General features: G+C 40.4%; 2 protein-coding genes across 2 annotated transcripts in view; both read right to left on the reverse strand.

Annotated features, from left to right (window-relative positions):
- Positions 1–809: 809 nt before the first annotated feature.
- Positions 810–8508, reverse strand: LOC146576903 (ankyrin repeat domain-containing protein 46). Its single transcript, XM_085251086.1, has 4 exons — positions 8374–8508; positions 3960–4302; positions 2034–2192; positions 810–1709 (listed from the first exon to the last, which is right to left on the reverse strand). Exons 2-4 carry the CDS (start codon positions 4268–4270, stop codon positions 1493–1495), a joined length of 687 nt encoding a protein of 228 aa, XP_085107212.1. The 5' UTR covers positions 4271–4302; positions 8374–8508; the 3' UTR covers positions 810–1492.
- Positions 8509–9691: 1183 nt separating this feature from the next.
- The window catches only part of LOC146576904 (uncharacterized), a 39798-nt gene continuing 28306 nt past the window's right edge, over positions 9692–21183 (reverse strand). Inside the window, exons 33-46 of the mRNA XM_085267596.1 lie at positions 20813–20887; positions 20267–20374; positions 20049–20159; positions 19846–19917; positions 19348–19467; positions 19141–19257; positions 18783–18944; positions 15449–15547; positions 15180–15332; positions 12949–13065; positions 12676–12867; positions 12404–12575; positions 12196–12310; positions 9692–12050 (exon numbers count right to left, since the gene is read on the reverse strand). Of these exons, the coding sequence (XP_085123722.1) occupies positions 11790–12050; positions 12196–12310; positions 12404–12575; positions 12676–12867; positions 12949–13065; positions 15180–15332; positions 15449–15547; positions 18783–18944; positions 19141–19257; positions 19348–19467; positions 19846–19917; positions 20049–20159; positions 20267–20374; positions 20813–20887 (1874 nt within the window). The 3' untranslated portion in view covers positions 9692–11789. The remainder of the gene's footprint in view (positions 12051–12195; positions 12311–12403; positions 12576–12675; positions 12868–12948; positions 13066–15179; positions 15333–15448; positions 15548–18782; positions 18945–19140; positions 19258–19347; positions 19468–19845; positions 19918–20048; positions 20160–20266; positions 20375–20812; positions 20888–21183) is intronic.

A 21183-nucleotide genomic window follows, 5' to 3' on the forward strand; every position in this document is an offset into this window, starting at 1 on the left:
GCAGGGCTGTGTGCTATATTCACACTCAAACTAAAACCAGAATGTCAAAACAAAACTACTTCCCTTTAAATCATTTTTACCAAACATGTAGCCTACACTTTACCACATTATGTAACGGAAAAAAGCGGTGACACATTTATGTACTGATATTAGTTGAAGTCAAACACATCACAGCCTGGTTTTAACAGTCTTAGCCTTAATTTGACAGGATATTCTCTTTTCTAACAGGGCACATCCAGGGGAGGGTCTATATGTCACTAAAAAACAGGACAATAAACAGCCATGGGTGAGAGTGTGACGTTGTCCATCTTTCTTCCTCAGTGAAACTGTTATTGTTCTGTGTGTCTCAAAGCTCTTCAACAGCAGTGGGTACAGGGTAACTGAACATTTGCAAATGAGTGTGAGCAAAAAGGTGGGTACAAATGACTGTACACTCAATGTGTACAATCACTGAATGAAAGTACGGCTTATACCTGAAAAAGCTTCCAGTAAGGCTTGATTTGCGGTCTTCCAACAATTTACGGTACAAACAAGAATCTCAAGTGTTTGATTTTCTTTGTAACATCTTTCTTACCGTCACCCAGATCATTAAAATGCTGAATCATCAAAGATCAGTAGCAGCTGAAGGTTTTCCCCCCATTGGTGAGAGCAGGTTCTGTATGTATATTCATTTACAGCGAGTACTAATCCTGCCTGTTTCTACAGATTTGCAGTCTTTCCTGTTTTCTTTGCGCTTTGTAAAAAGCTCAGGTTAGCTGCTGTGTGCCAATAAAGTTTTGAGTTGGTAACAAAGTGACGCTCTAACCTGATGCAGATTACAGTCATGATTTTATTCATTTTGCACATTAAATGACTTCAAATGTTTGATGGAATAAACACTGAAAACCTTTAACAAAAGCACATTAAGATAAAATGAATATACAACAAAGTAAGAAGCATTAATCTGCTGCCATAATCCCAGTTAAACCTGAAGCTTCATCTAAACTCAGTCCAGGTGTTTCTCTGCAGTCGGCTCTGTTATCCTGACAAAACTGTTTCCCGTCAGAAAGGCTGCAGGTATTTGTGTGAAAGAAAGACAGCGAGGGAAAAATTCACACCAAAGACATTTGAATAAATAACAAGTGAGGAGAAAACAATGAAAAGATACAAAACATCAGCAATATACAGCTTGTAACAGAGCAAACAGGGATGACATGACAAGTGTGAGGAAGAGGAAATGAGTCTATCAATGAGTCGAGGTGTTAGGCCACACATGAAGTCTCTGAGTCACCGCCCTCTCTCGTTAATCACCTAAAAATATTTATAATATTTTTTAAATTGCGTCGCTTTACTAACAGGATCATATGATGTTGTTAAGACCACAATAAAAAAGGATCAAATGTGGGCAACAAAGAAACAAAACTCTGGGTTTTTGTTCTATACACAAAGCTGAACGCAGACCTTCATTCATTTATTTTACTGCCTCTTCCGCACCCTTCTTCCCAGCCTTTACTCAGTGCACCAGCTCCAGCTGGCTGGTGGAGAAAGGCAGGACCCCACTGACGTAGTAGGCGATGCCCAGGGAGAGGAGGGCGATGACCACCAGCAACAGCAGGACCCTCCAAAAGCCCAGGTCCTCCACAAACTCCTGCCAGGTGGTCCTGAAGCTGGACAGGACGCCCTCGGTGCTCTGCAGGTTCGGGTTCAGTAAGGAGTGGCTCTCCATCGCACTGAGACACACACACACAGAAGTTTGTTATCGCTCACATGTAACTCTGTTCTTGTTCCTTTTTTCTGTGGTAAAGCTAAGAAAACCCACAATCAGTGTAGGAGCTAAAATGAAGATAGACCCTTCCAGAATCTCATTTTAAGTCTAATTTAAAGCAGGCACAGAACAGTTCTCTGGGTCAGTATTATTGCTCTTAAAGCTGTGTGAAGTCTTGCTTGAAACTCTACCTGCTTTGCAGGAGAGAGCCAATCAGGACAGATCATGCTTTGGCTGCATGATCTGTCCCGATTGGCTCTCCACCCTCTCTCCTTCCAGCTCTGCTCACCTCTCACTGTCAGCCATCTGCATGGTCTCCAGTTTGGAGTGGGCTCCTCTGTTGAAGCCTTTCACCTCCTGCTCCTCCAGCCCCTCCAGCAGACGAATAGCATCCTTGTTGACTCCGCGTCTCTTCGCCAGCACCAGAGGAGTCGATCCGTTGTGGTTACTGCAGTAAGAACAAAAGAAATCTATTATTTCTTTTATCCAACACACGAGTTTTGTATTAACTTGAACCAGGAAACCTCCATGATGTGAATATGCTGTTCCACAACTGTGCATACATAACTACAGTCACACATGTAGCCTGCAGATAAAAACAATATGATTAGTCTGCACAGTAGAATTAAAAGCTAATGTTTTAGTTAAGTTCAACTGAAAACTGAAAGCACTGAATCCTTTTTAGTAATCCCAGCAAACAATGAGTCAGATGGCCTTGGTACTGGCTTTGTCGCGGGTATGGGTGATTTACGTAACATCAACTCATAGCAGTAAGTGATGACCTCATTTAGTGAATTAAAACAATTTCACAACTCCCAAATATTCCCTGAAAAACCAGAACGTATCTAAGTGTTTGTGTCATATTTCAGCAGCTTCATCAGGGGCATCTTTCAGACAAGTCTAACAGTCTAAAAAGAGGGTAATCAGTACAGCAGCAGCATGAGGTCATCTCTTGTGTTTGCCATGGGGTGACTGAGATCTGTTAGCTTATCCGTATCCATTCATCTTGTAAGCATTTGAACACACACAGCAAAATGTGTACTATGTCTGACACTTTCAGACACTGGTTTAGATTTACATGCATGAAGAGTTCAGAGACTTCCTGTTGTGTTCATGCTCACGTGATCATTTTTGTGTCTGCTGGGGAGCGATATCACAGTACCAGCAAAAACACAAAGTCTGGTTTATTGCACTCTTCAGTTACAGGATTATTTATCAGAGCTTTAAAGTCTCCCAGAGAAACATCAGATATTCAGCTTTAGTTTGTTCACAACTTACTTGATAACCCAAAAGTTGGTAAAGGTGAAATGCTACTCATGGTGCCCAAGATGATAGTAAATGGTTGTGAAGGTTGAAGACGATCCATACAAAAGAAAAATGTGCGTGATCTAAAGGTTTTAACAATTTTCACATCTGGTGCAACCTTGACCCGATTTTCCCTCAAAATGAAATCAGCTCGAACTCTTATTGGTGTTTACCATCACACACGATTTGAACACAATAGTTTGAAAACTGCAAACAAACAGAACCAAATACTCCTCTCGTCTCCTCTGAGGGGAGCAACAGTGCACTCCCCCCGAGGGGACAGGAAGTCATTCGATTTGCTCTGCTGAGAGGTGAAAGGTGAATTCCACCAGTGGGATTTTAGCAGCAGTTACATAGAAAAGACTTATCTTTTAGTTATATTTCTTTCATTCATGAAATTTACGATACTTTGATTCAAATTCCCCAACTAACTTTATATATTTAAGATGCTCAATAAGCAGTTACAAAGAAAAAACAACCCAAATAACATTAAATGAATACTCTGACAGAATTAACACCAACCTCCGACTGAAGATTCAGAGTACTGCTGTCTGCTCAATTTTAAATTTGTTTCTTTTTGCTTCTTTTCTGTTGTCAGTTCTTTGTGGATTCAGATCATCTCTAGAGCAGCTTTGTTCATTGCAGTTTAATTTGAGTTTAGTGCTTTTTTCATTCATTCAGAAATCTCTAAAGGGCAGATTTAAGTTGTTTAGAGAGGGTATTACAACCCAAACAGTCTCAGTACACCACATGGCTTTTAGCTTCTACCATATCAACATGAATCATGCATGACTACATGATTCTGAATAGTTGATATACATGAAATTAAAAGTGGAGTTAAAATGAGAGAACATTAAGTTGCTCAGGGTGGAAACAGCTCACTGTCATCACCTGAACTCTGAATTCTTACCAGATGTCGATCTTCAGCCCGTTGGACACCAGGAACTGTATCGTATCCACGTGGCCGCACAGGTGCAGCGCCGTATTCCCCTGATAATCCGTCGCCAGCAGATCGGCCCCAAACTTGTGCAAGAGGCGGCATATTTCCACGTTCCCTCTGGCGGCGGCTAGGTGGAGGCCGGTGCGGCCCCGGTTGTCACGGATGTTGGGGTCGCATCCGGTCTCTAGCAGCCTCTTGGCGAAGGGTAGGTCTCCATCGATGCACGACTGCAGCAGAGGCACGCTGGTCTGCGACGAGTCGTTGATGAAGACATAGGACATGTTCGAGTGGGTGTCCGAAAATTCCAGCGTACCTGAGACGGTGAACAAAGTGGCAAAATGTGGAAATGTTTTCTAAATGCTGAACTAAGATGCATACTGAGCTCCCTCTGGAAGCACTCCCACCCCACTCCACTCCACCTGCCTGCATCTGTCTCCCCTGTTAGAAAGAAGGGTGGTGTAAATTGAGCAGCAAGTGTTGAAAGAGGCTCAGTTCTTAAACTTGTTTCCTCACTTTCTCTGATTTCTCTGCTTTTTTAAAGAAAAGAAGTCAAGTTTCAGACTGGAAATACTGCTCCCTCTCCTCGGATTTCCATCACAATCCAAATCATCTTTTTTCTTCTTGCCTCATCTGAGAGTTAAAGTCACTGCACCTCATCTTTCTCTCGTCTAACTGGCATGACAGTTATTTAAAGTGAACCTGATTACTCGGCTGGCCTTTTGAAATTAAGCGTCAGGGATCAATGAGGTTGAGTCCATCTGCCAACTCTTAAGCACATTTATCAAACACATTTAAACTCCCTGTTTTCTGTGTTTGCATCTTTCACCACACTTTTTGATGAATCCTCCTCTCCTGCTTTCTCTTCACCATCTCTGAAACCTGCACTCGAGACTTGCTGAGTGATTTCTCATTTCTCCTTTCTTACATTAGCTCTTTCCCCTCTCTCACTTTCAGACAGCGAGTACTGCCACCTAGTGGCAAAGAATCACATAGCTCATAAGTTTTTTCTTTTTTTTCTTTAATTATGAAAGGTTTTATTCTGCATAGTTTTTACTGGAAGTTTTTTAAAAAAAGAAAACCGCAACAACAGTGTCGTCCAAAATTACAAATTTGTGTATTTTCCTCTTTTAAAAAAAAAAAAAATTATTCAAATAAATTAAGATATATTGAAGTCAAGGAGTATAACACCAGCAGTATTTATGGGGTACTTATTTAAATTTCAAGTCAAAGTCTGTGTCTAACAACTATTTACACTCACTGGCCACTTCGTTAGGTACACCTTGCTGCGAGTGCCAGATTAGTTATTTTGAATGTGGTTTTTGTAATGAATTTCTGTGTGTTTTCATTTGTACAGTCAGCCAGTAAGATCACTCTGACTTGGCGCAGTAGGAGTGCAGATTAAAGCCTTTCTCATGGGGTCTACCAGGCACTGTGTGTTTTCTGGGGGGCTGGAAAAAGTAGCAGCAAGAAGTGGTGATTTTGGGACCTCAGGTCATACTAAGTCCACATGTAGTGAATCTCACGTTGGACCGATCAACACTGCTCCAGCACCGTAAGTACACTAGCTAGATGATCTAGTTGACTTGGCTTTGCATCGTTTCTGTTGTTGAACTTCTGACTAGGGCTGGGCTGTATCATACCATTCACGGTAATACTGGTGTAATTTTGGGCAACGATAAGAAAATGAAATATCGCCATAGAATATGGGTAAAATGCGCAGTGAGTTTGTTTACATACGCACATGGCGGCGACGCAGAATGAGAAGAGCGAAAGCGGATCGTTGAATGAAACAGATGAACCAGAATTGGTTTGTAAAAATGCAACTTCACTGGTGTGGAACTGGTTTAGCTTTCGTCCGTCAGACACACAACAAAGCACTATTTTTGGTAGAGCATGCTAGCGGGCCGTCGTTATTACCGTGTTTTTTGGAAAATACGGCACACTTAAACTCAATCCTTTGATTTTTCTGAAAATCGACAGTGCCCCTTATAATCCTGTGTGCCTTATGTATGAACTCTGGTTGTGTTTACTGACCTCGAAACGATTTTATGTTGTACACGGCGCTCGAAAATCTGTCAAATGTTTTAGTGCGACTTTGCTAAGCTACGAACCCCCACAGCTTGATGGATTGTCGGAGCATTACGGCTATCGTAGGCAGGAGCCTCGCGGAGTGATACGTACTGTGCTTCAACATAATATTACCGTATTGTGTGTGTATAACCTTTTTTAAGTTTTGTGGATATTATACATTGTTATGCTCAGGATATGTCGGCCAATTTCCACTGGAAATGCCTTTTGGTTAAACTGTCAGCAAGGAATTTGCATTTGCACTGTAAAATTTTTATATAACTTTAATGCACATAAAAAACAGCTGCTTGTTTAAGTGAAAATACATTATTAGTGCAAAAAACCCATCAAAGTTGTGGAGTTGTAAAGTATTTTGTCTAGTGTCAATTATATCGTCAGTTATATCGTTATCGCAAATTTTCAAATGTATATCGTGATAAATATTTTTGGTCATATCGCCCTGCTCTACTTCTGACTTCTTTGCTTGTTCACCCTTCATGGATTAACTGAAAACCCGAAGCTGAGTATTATTCGTCCAATTAACTAGACTGGAATGGACAAGTTATTCCCAAAACATGGAGTGGACTACCTTCTTTTTTTTCCTTTTTGAATGAGCAGAGTCGACTAATTCTTGACAGGCAGACAAAAGAGCATCATCCTTTGAAGCAGATGGGCTACAGCAGCAGAAGACCAGATTGGATGCAACTCCTGAGGGTACAACTCACACTGGCTCACCAACTGAACATTTTTAACACCTTGCTGACTCTATGTTAAGTAGAGTTAAAGTAGTTCTGATGGCAGCCAGAGTAAAAATCGGTGAGAAATCAAACAGTGGATCTTGTTGCTGTTCACTTCCAACTTTTTAATTTACCTTTTATACTTTTAAGCATTACAGCTACAGACACATGCTTTAACCAGGTATTAACAGATCAAATCATGGTCCCCACCACTGTGGGTGTTTGCTTTTCTTTTTTAAATCCATCCTCCTGAATGAGTCACACTGGCTCTACTCTGCCTGTATGCTGACCTCACACACACTATTTCAACTTCACACACACCTATGGTCACTTATTGTTACTCAGCACTGTTTATTTATACCTAATGTTTGCCTTTATCACTCTGCCATCAAAGCATAAATTCCTTTGTGCTCTTATGCAAGATTATCTCCACTTGGCCTCTGTCAACAGTAATAACAGTTGATTCAAACATCGACTTTTAGCCCAGGTCAAACACAATTGTTTGGACAACGGACTCGACCTCAGTCAGAGCAGTAAGTTAAAGAATAGAAAAATACAAATGCTGCTTAGAAAAGGCACAGATTTAACAAGATGCTGGAACCATTCTGGTCCACATTTGCATGATCAGCACCCCTAACCCCATCACACTGTATGGGGTGGCTGTTGCTCAGGCGGTAGACTAGATCATCTACTGACTGGAAGGTTGGCCAGTCTGCGTGTATCCTTGGGCAAGATACCAAGCTGTTCTTCGATGCATCCATTTGAGTATGAATGTGTATGAATGTTAGATAGAAAGCATTTCAAAGCATAGAGCAAGTGCTTGTATGAATGAGGCGTGTTGTATAATGGCTTTGAGTGTCAGTCCAGATTTGTCAGCTGCACATTCATAATGAGAATCTGTCGCTCGACCACATCCCAAAGATGCTTGTTGAACTGGGATCTGTTGACTGTGGAGCTCACCAACCATTTGAAGGTTGAACCCTTAATAACGAGACAAGTCAGTATGCAATAAACCTCCTCAGATCTTAAAAAAAGACAACTGGTGTAACCGTGGTAAATCTTGCGTGTATCTCTAGGCCTCTGTGGTTCAAGAAATATGAGTTTTAGTAAAGAAACCTGACACACAAAACATCTTGACGTCTAACCTTCTGAGTATCTGGACCCATCCGTGCACACCGCTCGTTACCACAAGTATCAATGACGCCTGTATCCGAGTATACGTTGTAATTAACAGGATACAACGAGCAGAATACAAAAAGCTCTCGAGAAATCAGCTTTCATGAATGTGTAGTCATTTTTTCTGGCTGTCGACTAACTATTTCACCAAGGAGGACAAATCCAACAGCACTGCATCCTCATCATCACACCTTAATCTTCATCCTGTACGAGAACTCTTTGCATGCAGTGACTTCTGCACACAACCACTAAATAAAACGTTAGGAGCTAGCGTTAGCCTGAGAGCTAACGTTGTGCACATAGCTGAAACGGCTCACAAATGTGCGATTCTCCGACCGTACAAGCACACAGGGCAACAGACTGCACATTCACACTCTCTGACGGCCCTCGGTTATTACACTCACCTGTTAATGGGACCCAAATAAGAAGAAAAAAGTCTCCTCGCTTTTTTGCGAGCTAATGCTGCTAACAATGTTGTTGTTGTGCTACGAGTTCCGCTTCTTCTTCTTCTTTTGAAAAGGTGAACTACCGCCACCTACTGGACTGGAGCGAAGGTTCTATCTATCTATCTATCTATCTATCTATCTATCTATCTATCTATCTATCTATCTATCTATCTATCTATCTATCTATCTATCTATCTATCTATCTATCTATCTATCTATCTATCTGTGTTTTATTATTCCAATTTTAAATAGAAACATATAAAAATTATTAATGTGAATAAAAACTAAGAGGCAGAAACAGAATTTGTGATCTATCTCTTCTGCAATTTTCATTTCTGATATTGTTTTGGCCTTTTCCTTTTTGTAATAGTTGTTCTTAATTATTTTTATTTAATCACTTTCGCGCATCTTACATCATCATGGTCACATGGCATGGTAACTTTGGCCTTTTAATAAATTCTTTGAACTGTTTTCTTTCCAGGGTGTAGTGATTGATTAAAGCACACATCTGTAATGACTAAAAAAAAGGTATTCAGATGCACAAGTTTAATTTTAATTTGGATTTTCTCTAATCCACACATGGTCAAAAGTAGATTCCTCCACTAAGCTTTGGGTTAATGTCCTTTGCTAAGATGCTTTTGGTAGCAATAAACAAGCGCATACTTCCAGCTGGACTGACCACTATTCTTGGCAGCATGGCAGAGTTAATTAAAGGTTGTTGGTTTTCTGAGATGGACCATGGAGCCATTGGAAAGGCCTATCCCTTCTGTAAATGTCAGCCTGCTTTATCTATTCTAAAAACAGTTTTGATGTGTGTTTGGAGTCGTTGTCCTATCAGAACACCCAAATGTGCTCATGTTTCAACCGTCTGGCTGTATCTTCTATTTCTCTATTACATCCACTTTGTGAAATGAACCAGTACCACTGGCAGCAACATTTGGTTTTACAGATTTTATATTTAAATTCACTTCACTTCCTCATGTTGAGCTAAAAACAAAAAACATGCATTTGTTAAGTAGTTTTGAGACTTTATTTCAAAGTGTGTGAGCACAGAAACACACGTTACAGGAACAGACATGTTACGTTGCCACTTTTGATTTGTTATGGATCCTCTTTGAGGAAAACTGCATTTCTTTTCTGTCACTCAGGGATCTTAAAGCATGTTTCTCCATTTGGCTCTGAACGAGCGGTGAAGTCCAAACTGGCAATAAAGTGTGCTGTTAGCATCCTAAATCATCAGCGGTGAACATAGCTCCCATATAAAAACACAGGCATGTTTTCCTTTCCATAAAATTTAATGTACACATCATTACCTTCCCATTCCCTCACTTCTCAGTAAATAAAACCAGGGGCTAGTGTCACGACTCAATAATTACAAATCTAGATTACAAAAAAAACAATACAGACACAAATGTACTATGTGGCACAGCGTTAAAGTCAGGGCTACCAGCAGAGAGAGACGTGCTAGAGGTCGTAGTGGTTACAAGTCATGCTGTAGCTTCCACTGTCCAAGCACAGATGAACCTGTTTGACTCAGAGGAAAACCAAATTTAATGCAAAAACAGATACAATTTCAAATTTTTTGTGTGTTTTTGTATTTGTTTTTGAAAAATCTATATTTAAAGGCACAGAATTGTCCTTTTGCCATCTTCTTACCTGTCCGAGGACACAAAAAGAAAAGAAAATAACCGAGTAACAACATCATAGACCTTTGCGCTAACATGATTTGCTGAAAAATACAGTAAGCACTATGTACAGCAATAATTCATCTATCAGAGAGCGTGTGTTTTGTGTCTTTTTGCAAAATGCAAGCGAATGGCAGCCTTAAAAAGTGTGATATAATCAAAAGAAATACTTGTTTGTTCGCAGCATAGAGAAAACCTGTGAGAGTGGAGGTGGAGATATGTATGCCCCTTTGATGTTCTGAACCATCTGTGTCCACATCAGTGCAATAACAACAGCTCTCTATTGTCATTTCAGCTGTTGCACAGAAAAATCTGACTTGACCTTTAAAGTCATACTAACGGTAACGTAGCAGCAACCTGAGAGTCCCACTGTGAAATGTACACAGGCTTACGTGAAGCTTACGCTGGGACTTTGACATGTTTAGGAATACTTTAGATTGTTTCTAAGTTCCTTCTGTTCCCCAAACAGATGATGCTTCTCACCTTCTATATGAAAACCAGCACTTAAAGAAATGAAACTTGCTTTGTTTATGTTTTTTTGTTGGAGTCCAATAAAAAAAATACTTCTAGTCTTTTTTTGTTTATGCAAAAAATAATTTGCTAATGAGTTATAGTTTTCCACAGATTTTTTTAATCTTTACATGAAGCTAAAACTCCTTTAATTCACACGTCCGATTGTAAGGCACCAAAAAATAATCCAAATATCACAAAAACTTAAAAACAAAGGATAGCTTCAACGCCATTTTTACCTCAAGCAAGTCACATGTCTTGGCAAGTTGATTTTCAAACCAATAATGAAGTGGCCGACATCAAATATACTGCAGGTATTGATGCAACACATGAAAAAAATCCCCAGTGTGTTTACAGTGGGCACCTTCGTGATGCTAAACTGCCGTAGAATAAAAAGTTTATGAAGAAAACAGGTTTCATCTTCCCAAAGATGGGATTTCAGTGAAGCTTTATATCTGCTTTGCTCAGATCAGCCCAATAAGATAATGCAAACTCGCTTTAAAACCTTAAAATCAACCAGCAATCTGTAATTTTACTCTCATCTCACATTAAGCTCTTATGTACCCACTTCGAACGTGATCAGCCCATTGAAAAGCATTTGTAGGCTTGTCTGTCCCATAGATATGACAGTCAGACGTCAGAGTTGGTGTAGAGACTTTCTGCCTGCTGTCAGTATCTATGGGAGCGACAAGAACCAATAACGACCAACTTCCTGAGCTGATAACCTTTAAATTGGGTGCTTAACGTGTGTGCGGGGCAGTTGTTTGCTAAACGGGGGTGGGGGCACTCTCCGAGGTAGCCGAGAATGATTCTCGCTGACATCTGTCACAAGAAAGCTGACACGTAATAAACACATACATAAACAATAGCACCATTATCAGTGATAATCTCGAGAAGATCGCTCACACTGGGACTCTTCTCTTTCCTCCTCCTACCTCCAGCTTCTTCTTCTTTTTTTAAAAGCCGTTCATTCCTACAGGGGATTAAAAAACTCTCAAAATGGGGCCGATGTTGCTCGACTCGATTCTGAAACCATCACAGCACAGGAGAAAGGTCCATTCAGTCAGTCACGTGTTCTTTTTTAAATCCATCTCATCCTCCATCATAAATTCTTGAAATGTTAGTGAATCCCCTCCTGATGTTTCCCCGCCTCACTCCTCCATCTTTCACCTTTGCCTACTACAAGATCTTGCTGCACACTTGGCAGCGGCTGACTCTGGAGCGCTCCTGGCCTCCCTTCAGCGTCTCCTTGGCTGGCGAGAAGGTAAACTCATTTTCTGGATCCACGGTTGTCAGCCAGAAGCTGTATTTATTGGCAAAGTAGTGGCAGGTGCCCCTGGCGCCGTTGCACTCGATGAACGGAGTCGCCCGGAAGTCCTCCAGACAGGAACCAGGAGACACCAAGGACTGACCGCCGCCCTCTGCACCAGCTGCTGTGTGCTGTGTCAGAAATGAAAGGACATTTTTTTTAAATATGACATCTCTGAAGACAATTTGGCAGTATGCAGAACCATGGGGAGAAATAACCTCTTCATCTAATTGCTGGTCTAAATCTGTTTGGTAGAAGCTGCCATTAACTACGTACCATTAGGAAGGAGTATCCTATCCAGAGACTCCTCCAGCCGATAGGACAGTTGGGGATTGTCATATCCTGACTGTGGACCGCCACTGCCTGAGATGGAGCCTCACATACTGAACACCTGTGTTATTCATATAATCAGATGAAAGCTTCATTAATTGTATGCACATGTATATGACAGGCAGCTTGACTAAAGTAACACAGTGTACAATACCTGCTGATGTAAGGTCTTATCTCCTCCTTTTCCACGGGCATCATGGGTATGGATGCGGTCGTGGAGAGCCAGTAGGATTTATCATTGCGGCTAGCGTAGTAGCAAATCTCGCTGGGCGAGCAGTAGAGGAAGGGGATCGTGTTGAACCTGGGGAGACACGACCCCGGCTGACCTGAAGAGACAAAGGGAGGTTTTAAACCTTTAATTTTGCCCCACAAAGACTGCTATAACTAGTATTTATGGTTCATAAGAGCCTGACAGTGTTTTCATACCGAGGTCTTGGTTGTGTGCCTTCTCCTGTCCCTCTACATACAGCAGACTGTAGCCCTCCCACAGTTTGGCCATGCCTTGAGGACACATGGGAACCTGGGAGCTCTGGCTGTGCTTAACCAGAGTGTAGCCGATGCTGTGGCTGCGGCCGACGCTGCCGGGAATGCCGCGAGGGCCAATTGTACCAGGAAACCCTGAAGAAGACGGGGGAATGAATAAGAACATGCTAGAAGTGATAAGCTATTAAAAAGTCGAAGATAAACAAAAATCCTGACCTTGTGCTCCTGGGGATCCAGGAAAACCAGGAGGTCCGGGATCCCCAAGAGGTCCTTGAAAACCAGGAACTCCAGTCCTGCCCAGTCTACCCGATGGACCAGGGTTCCCCACAGTACCTGCAGCAGGAGAATATTTTACACTGCTTATCATTCATTTTTCATCTTCTCACTTTATTATTGTTTTTTCTCTCTCTGTACATTAAAACATGCCAGATTAGCTGCATATTATTTATACTGATGTTGGGGGAAAGTAGATTTTAAAACTCTATGTTAAAAACATTTGCCTTCTTTCACTTTGTTTGCATTTGAATGGAAGCAAACTAGCTTACCCTAAGCTGAACAAACAGCTCCTGTTTCCTGCAGGATATGAAGGATAACGCTCCTCCAATGCTATCTTATTGTGATGGAGGGATTTGTGTGTCGTAGAAGCTATGTTGTTGGTGGCAATTAACCTCTGGTATGTTCTCCCAAAGCAACTTATTCTGGGTGAAAAGGGTAAACTAAGTTTGAATCACGCAAACCATTTGGATCATTGTTCCTTGGCTGGGCTGGAGCTAAAAAGGCCCCATACTTGAGCCAAGCCTAGAGGAGAACATTGTCAGCAAGTGAATGGTGGTCAGGGTTTAGCCCATGAGGCCACCCTTCCTGTGGACACATTACTTGCAGGAGGAGTCTGATGCAGAGTGGATTAGGCAGTGGTTGAAAGTCTGTGGTTGGTGGTCTGATCCCGAGTTGCTAAAACTGACTTTGGGTACATGAAATGTCACTAGCCTGAGCTAGTGCTTAAGGCCAAGAGATACCGGCTTGATATAGTGGAACTTGCCTCAATGCACAGGTTGGGTTCATAAACAGTTTCATGCAGAGTTGTTGTACTTTGCTCCACTCTGCAGCTGCCCTTGGTGAGAGCTGTTGAGTATACTTGCAATCCCTTGGCTGGGTACATGCACATTGGGAGTTTTCTCTAAAGGACGACAGGGTCGGGGACCTGACTGTCGTTTGTGCTTATGTGTCAAATAATAGTTCAGAGTACACAGCCTTCTTGGGTTCCCTGAGTGGGGTGTGGAAAAATACCCCACTTTGTGACTTCATTGTCCTTCTGGGGGACAATGACAGTGTGACCTTGGGTATAGTGTGACTGGGAGAAACAGTCTGTCTGAACCCGAAAGGTGTTCTGTCATTGGACATCTGCTCTAACGACAGCTTACCCTTACTGAGCGCCATCTTCGAATATATGGGAGTCCATTAGTGGACCTGGCACTGGGACTTCCTGGGCCGAAGGTCAATGATCAACTTTGTAATTGCATAATCAGATATGTCAGATATGCCGCTGTATGTTCTGGAGACTCGGGTGAAGAGAGGAGTAGAGCTGTCGTTAGAACGAGCTGGACCAGGTGGCAGGTTGGAATTTTAGACAGGACAGGCACACACAAACAGACAGCGAGGGTGTGCTGGAAACATTCGGCAGAGCCCCGGGTCCCCTTCAAATCCCACCTGGGGCAGTTTATGGCAAAAGGAGACATGGAGAGATGAGAATTAACACCTCAAAGTTCAAGGCCATGGTCCTCAGTTGGAAAAGCGTAGAGTGCCTCTTTGGGGTAGGGGACAAGTAACTTCCCTCTTATATCTCTGGGTCTTGTTCACAAGTGAGGGGAGAGAGGAGCAGGTGGCTGACAGATGGATTCAGGCTGCATCTGCAGTGATGTGAATGCTGCATTGGTCCATCATGATAAAGAGAGAGCTGATTTACTGGTCAATCTACATTCCTACTCTTACTCATGAATAAGGCCTGGTCAAGAGCTCTGGGTAGTGACTGAAAGAATCAGATCGCAGATACGAGAGGTGGAAATGAGCTTTCTCTCAAGAGTTGTTGGGTTCAGCTTTAGAGACAGGATGAGGAGCTCAGCCACTTGGAAGACACTTGGAGAAGTCCCTTATTACTCCTTGACATTGAAAGAAGCCAGTTGAGGTAGTTCAGGCATCTGACTAAGGTCCGTCCCAGGTGCTTCGTAGGTGAGGTGTTCTCAGTGAGGGCCCTGAGGCAGATTGAGGACATGCTGGAGAGATTACGTATGTTGGCTGGCTTGGGAAAACCTTGATGGACTCACCCAAAAGAGCTGGAAGAAATGACTGAGGAGAAGGAAGTCTGGATGTCTCTGTTATAATGGTGCCCCCGTAACTCTGTTCAGGTTAAGTGGATGCAGATACACACTTTGTTTGTGCCTTCAACTCACCTTTACGCCCAGGAAAACCAGACTGACCAGGCTCTCCAGGGTTACCAGGGCTTCCTCTTTCACCAGGGAAACCTGGATCACCTTGTGGATATGGCCCATTTGGCAGTGAAGCTGGAAATATGACTCCAGGCAAACCTTTTGGACCTGGAAACCCTGGAAGGGAAAGGGTGGAGAAAAAGAGGGATGGAGGAAAGATAAAGGGTAGAAGAAAATTAAGAAGAAATTGTGGGGAAAAGAGTGGGGGAAACTAAAGACTTATGCTGTCCTACCTCTAATTCCTGCCATTCCTTTGCTTCCAGGAAAACCAGAGTCACCTCTAAAACCCTGGACACCAGGAATTCCAGCAAAACCACCATCACCCTTTTGTCCTGAATGGCAAATACGTAATGTTTCAGTTTATCTTTTTTTAAATATGAATTCCTTCATGTAGACAGGATCAACAAGAAAGGAGGTGGGGTGGCACTTTACATTGATAAAAACCTAAAGTACAAAAGAATGGGAAGAATGACAACTGTTATTGATGGAGTGATGGAATGTTTATCAGTGGAAATAATTATAGAAAAAAGGAAAAACCTAATTGTCAGTTGTATATATAGAACACCAGGATCTAAGATTGAGATATTTAAGGATAATATGGAGGACTTATTTACAAATATAAATCAGAAAAGAATGTTTATTTGTGGGGACTTTAATATTGACTTATTGAATCCAAATCATAATAAGAGTACAGAAGAATTTATTGATTCCATGTACAGCATAGGTTTATTTCCACTGATAACAAGACCGACCAGAATAACATCTCATTGTGCAACTCTATTAGATAATATATTTACAAATATAATAGAAGGAAAGATAAAAAGTGGGCTGTTAATCAATGATATAAGTGACCATTTACCAGTCTTTGCATCGTATAATTGCCATTATAAAGTGAACAACGATGGACATAAGATTATTTACAAAAGAATAAGAACAGAGAAGACCTTAAATTGTCTTAGAAATGAACTTTTAAAGCAAGATTGGAATATTGTATATGAACAAACAGAAGTTAATAAAGCTTACGAAGGATTTTTAAGAACATTTAACACATTACTTGATAAAAACTGCCCAGTAATTGAAATCAATAGGAAACACAACTATGCAGGAAGACCATGGATGACAAAAGGACTACAAAATGCCAGCAAAAAAAAGAATACCTTATATCGAGAATTCATAAAAAAGAGAACAATAGAAACTGAAATGAAGTATAAAACTTACAAAAATAAATTAACTAATATAATGAGATCCTGTAAAAGAGAGTATTACATTAAAAGGTTAGAACACAATAAAGATAACACAAGAGATATATGGAATGTATTAAACAGAATAATCAAAAATGAATCAAGGAATAATGATTACCCTGGGTACTTTATAGAAGGGACAAGAAGTATTAATAACATGGAGGAGATAGTAAATGGCTTTAATGAATTCTTCGTAAACATAGGGCCAAAACTGGCAGAAGAAATAAAGGTTGATGGAATAGAAAGGGACACTGGTGAAAATATTGAAAGGAATAGTAGCTCAATGTTTTTAAGAGCAGTGGAATTGAAAGAGATTTATGACATGGTTAGAGGACTTAAGAACAAAACCAGTACAGACTGGAATGATATTGATATGGTAACGGTAAAGACAGTTATTGATGGTATCGTAAAACCATTAAAATATATATTCAACTTGTCGTTTCAAAAAGGAGTTTTTCCACAAAAAATGAAAGTTGCTAAAGTTATTCCCATTTACAAAACCAGTGAAAGACATCATTTTACAAACTATAGACCAGTGTCAATACTCTCCCAGTTCTCTAAGATACTGGAAAAACTCTTCATAAAAAGATTTGACAGTTTTGTGGAAAAATATGAATTAATGACAGATAGTCAGTATGGGTTCAGAAACAACAGATCAACAGCTTTGGCACTGATAGATTTAATGGAAAAGATAACGGAATGTATGGATAATAAGAGGTATGCGCTCGGAGTTTTCTTAGATCTAAAGAAGGCGTTTGATACTGTTAATCATGAAATTCTATTAAAAAAACTGGAAAAGTACGGGTTTAGGGGAGTGGTTTTGGAATGGTTAAAAAGCTATGTAGGGAATAGGCAACAATATGTACAAATAAATGAATATAAATCTAATTTGATGGATATAGCTTGTGGAGTACCTCAAGGTTCAGTACTGGGTCCAAAAATGTTTATTATGTACTTAAATGATATCTGCAGAGTATCGGAGATTTTAAAGTTTTTAATATTTGCAGATGACACAAATATACTGTGTGCAGGTGGGGAATTGCCACAGGTTTTGGAAATGATCACACAGGAATTAACGATATTAAAGAAGTGGTTTGATATAAATAAATTATCATTGAATCTAGATAAAACCAAATTTATGTTGTTTGGAAACCAAAAGAAAAACATCGAAGTAGAAATATGTGTTGACAATGTATATTTAGAAAGAGTAAATGAAATAAAATTTCTTGGGGTGATCATTGACCACAAGCTCTGTTGGAAGCCACACATTACTTATGTTCGGGGGAAATTGGCACGGGGCATTGCCGTCCTGGGGAAAGCAAAGCATATGTTGGATCAGAAAGCACTGCACATTTTATACTGTGCTTTACTACTGCCATATATGAGCTACTGTGTAGAGGTCTGGGGAAACACATACAAAAGTAACACACAAACAATAACTATAATACAGAAAAGGGCCATTAGATTAATAAATAATGTAGGGTACAGGGACCATACAAATGCACTCTTTGTCAAAATGCAAGCTATTAAATTCCAAGACTTGGTGAAGCTTAAAACAGCGCAAATAATGTATAAAGTCAGAAATAAATTGCTTCCCAAAGAAATCTGTAAATTGTTCATAGAAAGAGAAGGTGGGTATAACTTAAGAGGGAAATGGAATTTAAAAATACAAAGTGCTAGAACAACTTTAAGAACTATGTCAATCTCAATTGCAGGAGTTAAATTATGGAACAGTCTAACAGAAGAAATAAAAGACAGTCAAAACATAAAACAGTTTAAAGTAAAATATAAAAACCTAATTTTAAATAAGTATAAGAATGAAGAAAACGGGGTTAACCCAGGACGGTAATGTTGCTGGTAATGGTGTTGCGGTTCTTTTTTGTTTTTTTTGTTTTGTTTTGGTTTGTTGTTTTTCCATAACTTGTGTATCTGCAAATATACACATTCTGTATTTTTCATATGAAAGAAACTATACTGTGGTGGGGCTTGCTAATTTCTTGTTTTTGATTTATGTATGTTATGTTTTGTTTTACTTCATATGTTTATATGTTTCATATGTTGTTTGTTTAATTTAAGACAAAAAAAATTAAATGAATGAGAGGTAAAACTTGAGGGGGTAGGGACAAATAAGTAAATACTTCAGCCTACTCCTTTTCAAACAAATAATGGAATGATATTTTGTAATGATTGTGAAGGCACATGTTTGAAATGTTTGAAATAAAAATGAACTGAACTGAACTGAAAAAATTGAAAACATATAGGAGCAAACATAGAAAAGAAGAAGCAGCATTTTTAGTTCATGCCATGTATTTTAGCCATACTCCACCTTTTAAACCAGGTCTGCCAGGGAATGCAGGACCTCCAGGTAATCCTGGTTCACCCTTTGTACCAGGGTTCCCTGGGAAGCCTGGCAGACCAGGGTCACCTCTGTCTCCCTGAGCTGTGCCTGGACCAGGTGGGCCGGGAAGACCTGGAGGACCTTGGACACCTGTAAGAAAGAAAAAAGGAGAGGAAGAGAGAAATTCAATTCAAGGAAGGTTGAATAAATTAACGTTAAAGGGAAAAGAAAGAAAAACTAAGCATAGAAAAGTATAGGAGAATATAAAGGGAAAAAATAAAAAAATGTGAAAAAAGAAGAGAATGGAAAACAAAATCATCCAAGTTGATTAAGGAAATGTATTTACCATACTGTCCATCCAGTCCAGGGAGACCTGCATCTCCTGTAGGTCCAGGAAAGCTTTCTATTGATCTGGGTCCAGGAGGTCCAGGGATACCCGGGCTCCCTTTCAATCCAAAAGGACCTGATATACAGAAAGTAAAAAAATCTATTGCTATATATATTATTGCACATTGAATCTGCACATTTTTGATTTCATTGAAGTCTATTTCACCTGGTTCTCCTCTTTGTCCTTTTTGGCCGGGATACCCTGGAACACCGGGTTGGGAAACACCTCTTTCTCCCTTCAACCCTGGACTACCAGAAAGGCCAGGGCTACCTCCCAGAATTGCACCTAGATTAAAAAACATAAAGTTGTTAAATCTTTCATCTTTGCAAGCCTAAAACAATCAGACGTATGTTGACCCTGATGAAGAGGGCGAAAAGGTTGAGCTTTGCCAAAGCAGTATGCCTCACAGCTTTGAATAATGAACTTTTCTGCAGACACACAAAGGGCCAAAATGCAAAACTGCTCATCTTTCCTCAGTTATCGAGCCATAACTACTTGATACATTCATCTATTCTTACTGGATCATGCTAAGATTAGCTTTAGCTTTGGATTATCTGGCTTATTGTACATCTCATTTTGGTTTACTGAGTACTGAGTGAGTAGTGAGCTGTGAAATAAAGCAAGAAATATAGAATCAGCTGGTGCGTGAAATGTGATTCTTGCCTGGGTTTCCAGGCAGGCCTTTAGGTCCTGCTAGGCCATTAAGGCCATCCAAACCAGGTGGTCCGGGAAAACCTAAAATAACAAAAATAAAACAAACAAACAAAACATTAAAAACACTGGAAAGAGCATTTTTTTAACCTCATTTGGAAAAATCATTGTAAGATTAGTGTATGAATGTAGTGGATTTTCTTTTTTCCTTTCACCTTTAAACCCACGATTTCCAAGGAATCCAGGCCGACCAGGAAGCCCATCAGGCCCCCTTCCTATTCCTTGCAATCCAGGCTGACCTTTTGGTCCAGGGAAACCAGGAGAGCCTGCAGAGAAGAAAAACGACATCTCAACACTTTCTGTAAATACAAATCTCTACGACGTCATGAAGGAATTACTGCAACAGGACTTTGTTTTCTTAGGAGTTACTCACCCATTATTCCATACCGTCCCTGTTCACCAGGAATCCCCTTCTGTCCGAGGAAACCTGGATTTCCTGAAAATCCATTATTGCCAGGTTCACCAACTTTCCCTTGGTCGCCTGTCGACATATTTAAAATGTTATAAAACTTCTGAAGAAATCAGAGATTGGAGACCAACTCTGATCTCCCAAAAAGCTTGTCCCACAGTACTAAGAATTTCTTCACCTGCACTAAATATATTTATTTTACTAAAAATAAAACATAAAGGAAATGTAAATTCTGATCCATGTCAACAAGTTTATAAAATATGACAACAACAACACTACAAGTGATGTGATGCTGGATGCTTTTCTTTATTTACAGAGATGTGAAAAGGGAAAGACCATCTCTGAATCGAGGAGGGGGCCTAAGGGTACATCTTTCACCATCCTACAATGCTGTGATTGCAGCCGTTCCCCAACTCTCTGTGAATGGTACTCATGGCCATTGATCAGTGGTTGCTGATCAATGGCCATGACAAATAAAGTTTCACCGTAACCGAGTAAGGTGAGTCTTACCTGGGATCCCTGAATCTCCTTGTCGGCCTTTAAGTCCTGGTGCTCCAGGATAACCAAAAGTTTCTCCAGGTAGTCCTAAGAGAAAAAAGCATTTAAGTCAATGGATGTTTGATTTGATTATGAACAGATGTAAAGAAGATGTTTATCACTGATGGTAGACTTCATATGTACTAGTGCTGTGCGATATGAACAAAATCTCATATCCTGATATAACACATTTATCGTCCCGACAACGATATAAATCACAAAAATGTAACATTTTCTGTAAATTCTGTGAATCTCGGGCCACTTGCGTGAAGCTGGGTGTCGTGTACCTTATTTGAGGTATTTTCATTAATGCATACTCCAAAATTTGACGTTTGAGAATACTG

Source organism: Mchenga conophoros, linkage group LG3, assembly GCF_057382185.1.
Source record: "Mchenga conophoros isolate Kocher_MC1m ecotype Shallow Benthic linkage group LG3, M_conophoros_male_GT1.1, whole genome shotgun sequence".
In the NCBI taxonomy this organism is placed as follows: Eukaryota; Metazoa; Chordata; class Actinopteri; order Cichliformes; family Cichlidae; genus Mchenga; species Mchenga conophoros.

Bases quoted from the DNA above. Each gene is read 5' to 3' on its own strand.
- LOC146576903 (XM_085251086.1), bottom strand. From the start codon at position 4,270: ATGTCCTATGTCTTCATCAACGACTCGTCGCAGACCAGCGTGCCTCTG. The intron at 2,193-3,959 runs GTAAGAATTCAG...TTCTTACTGCAG, and splicing joins GGGCTGAAGATCGACATCTG to TAACCACAACGGATCGACTC. The intron at 1,710-2,033 runs GTGAGCAGAGCT...TGTGTGTCTCAG, and splicing joins CAGATGGCTGACAGTGAGAG to TGCGATGGAGAGCCACTCCT.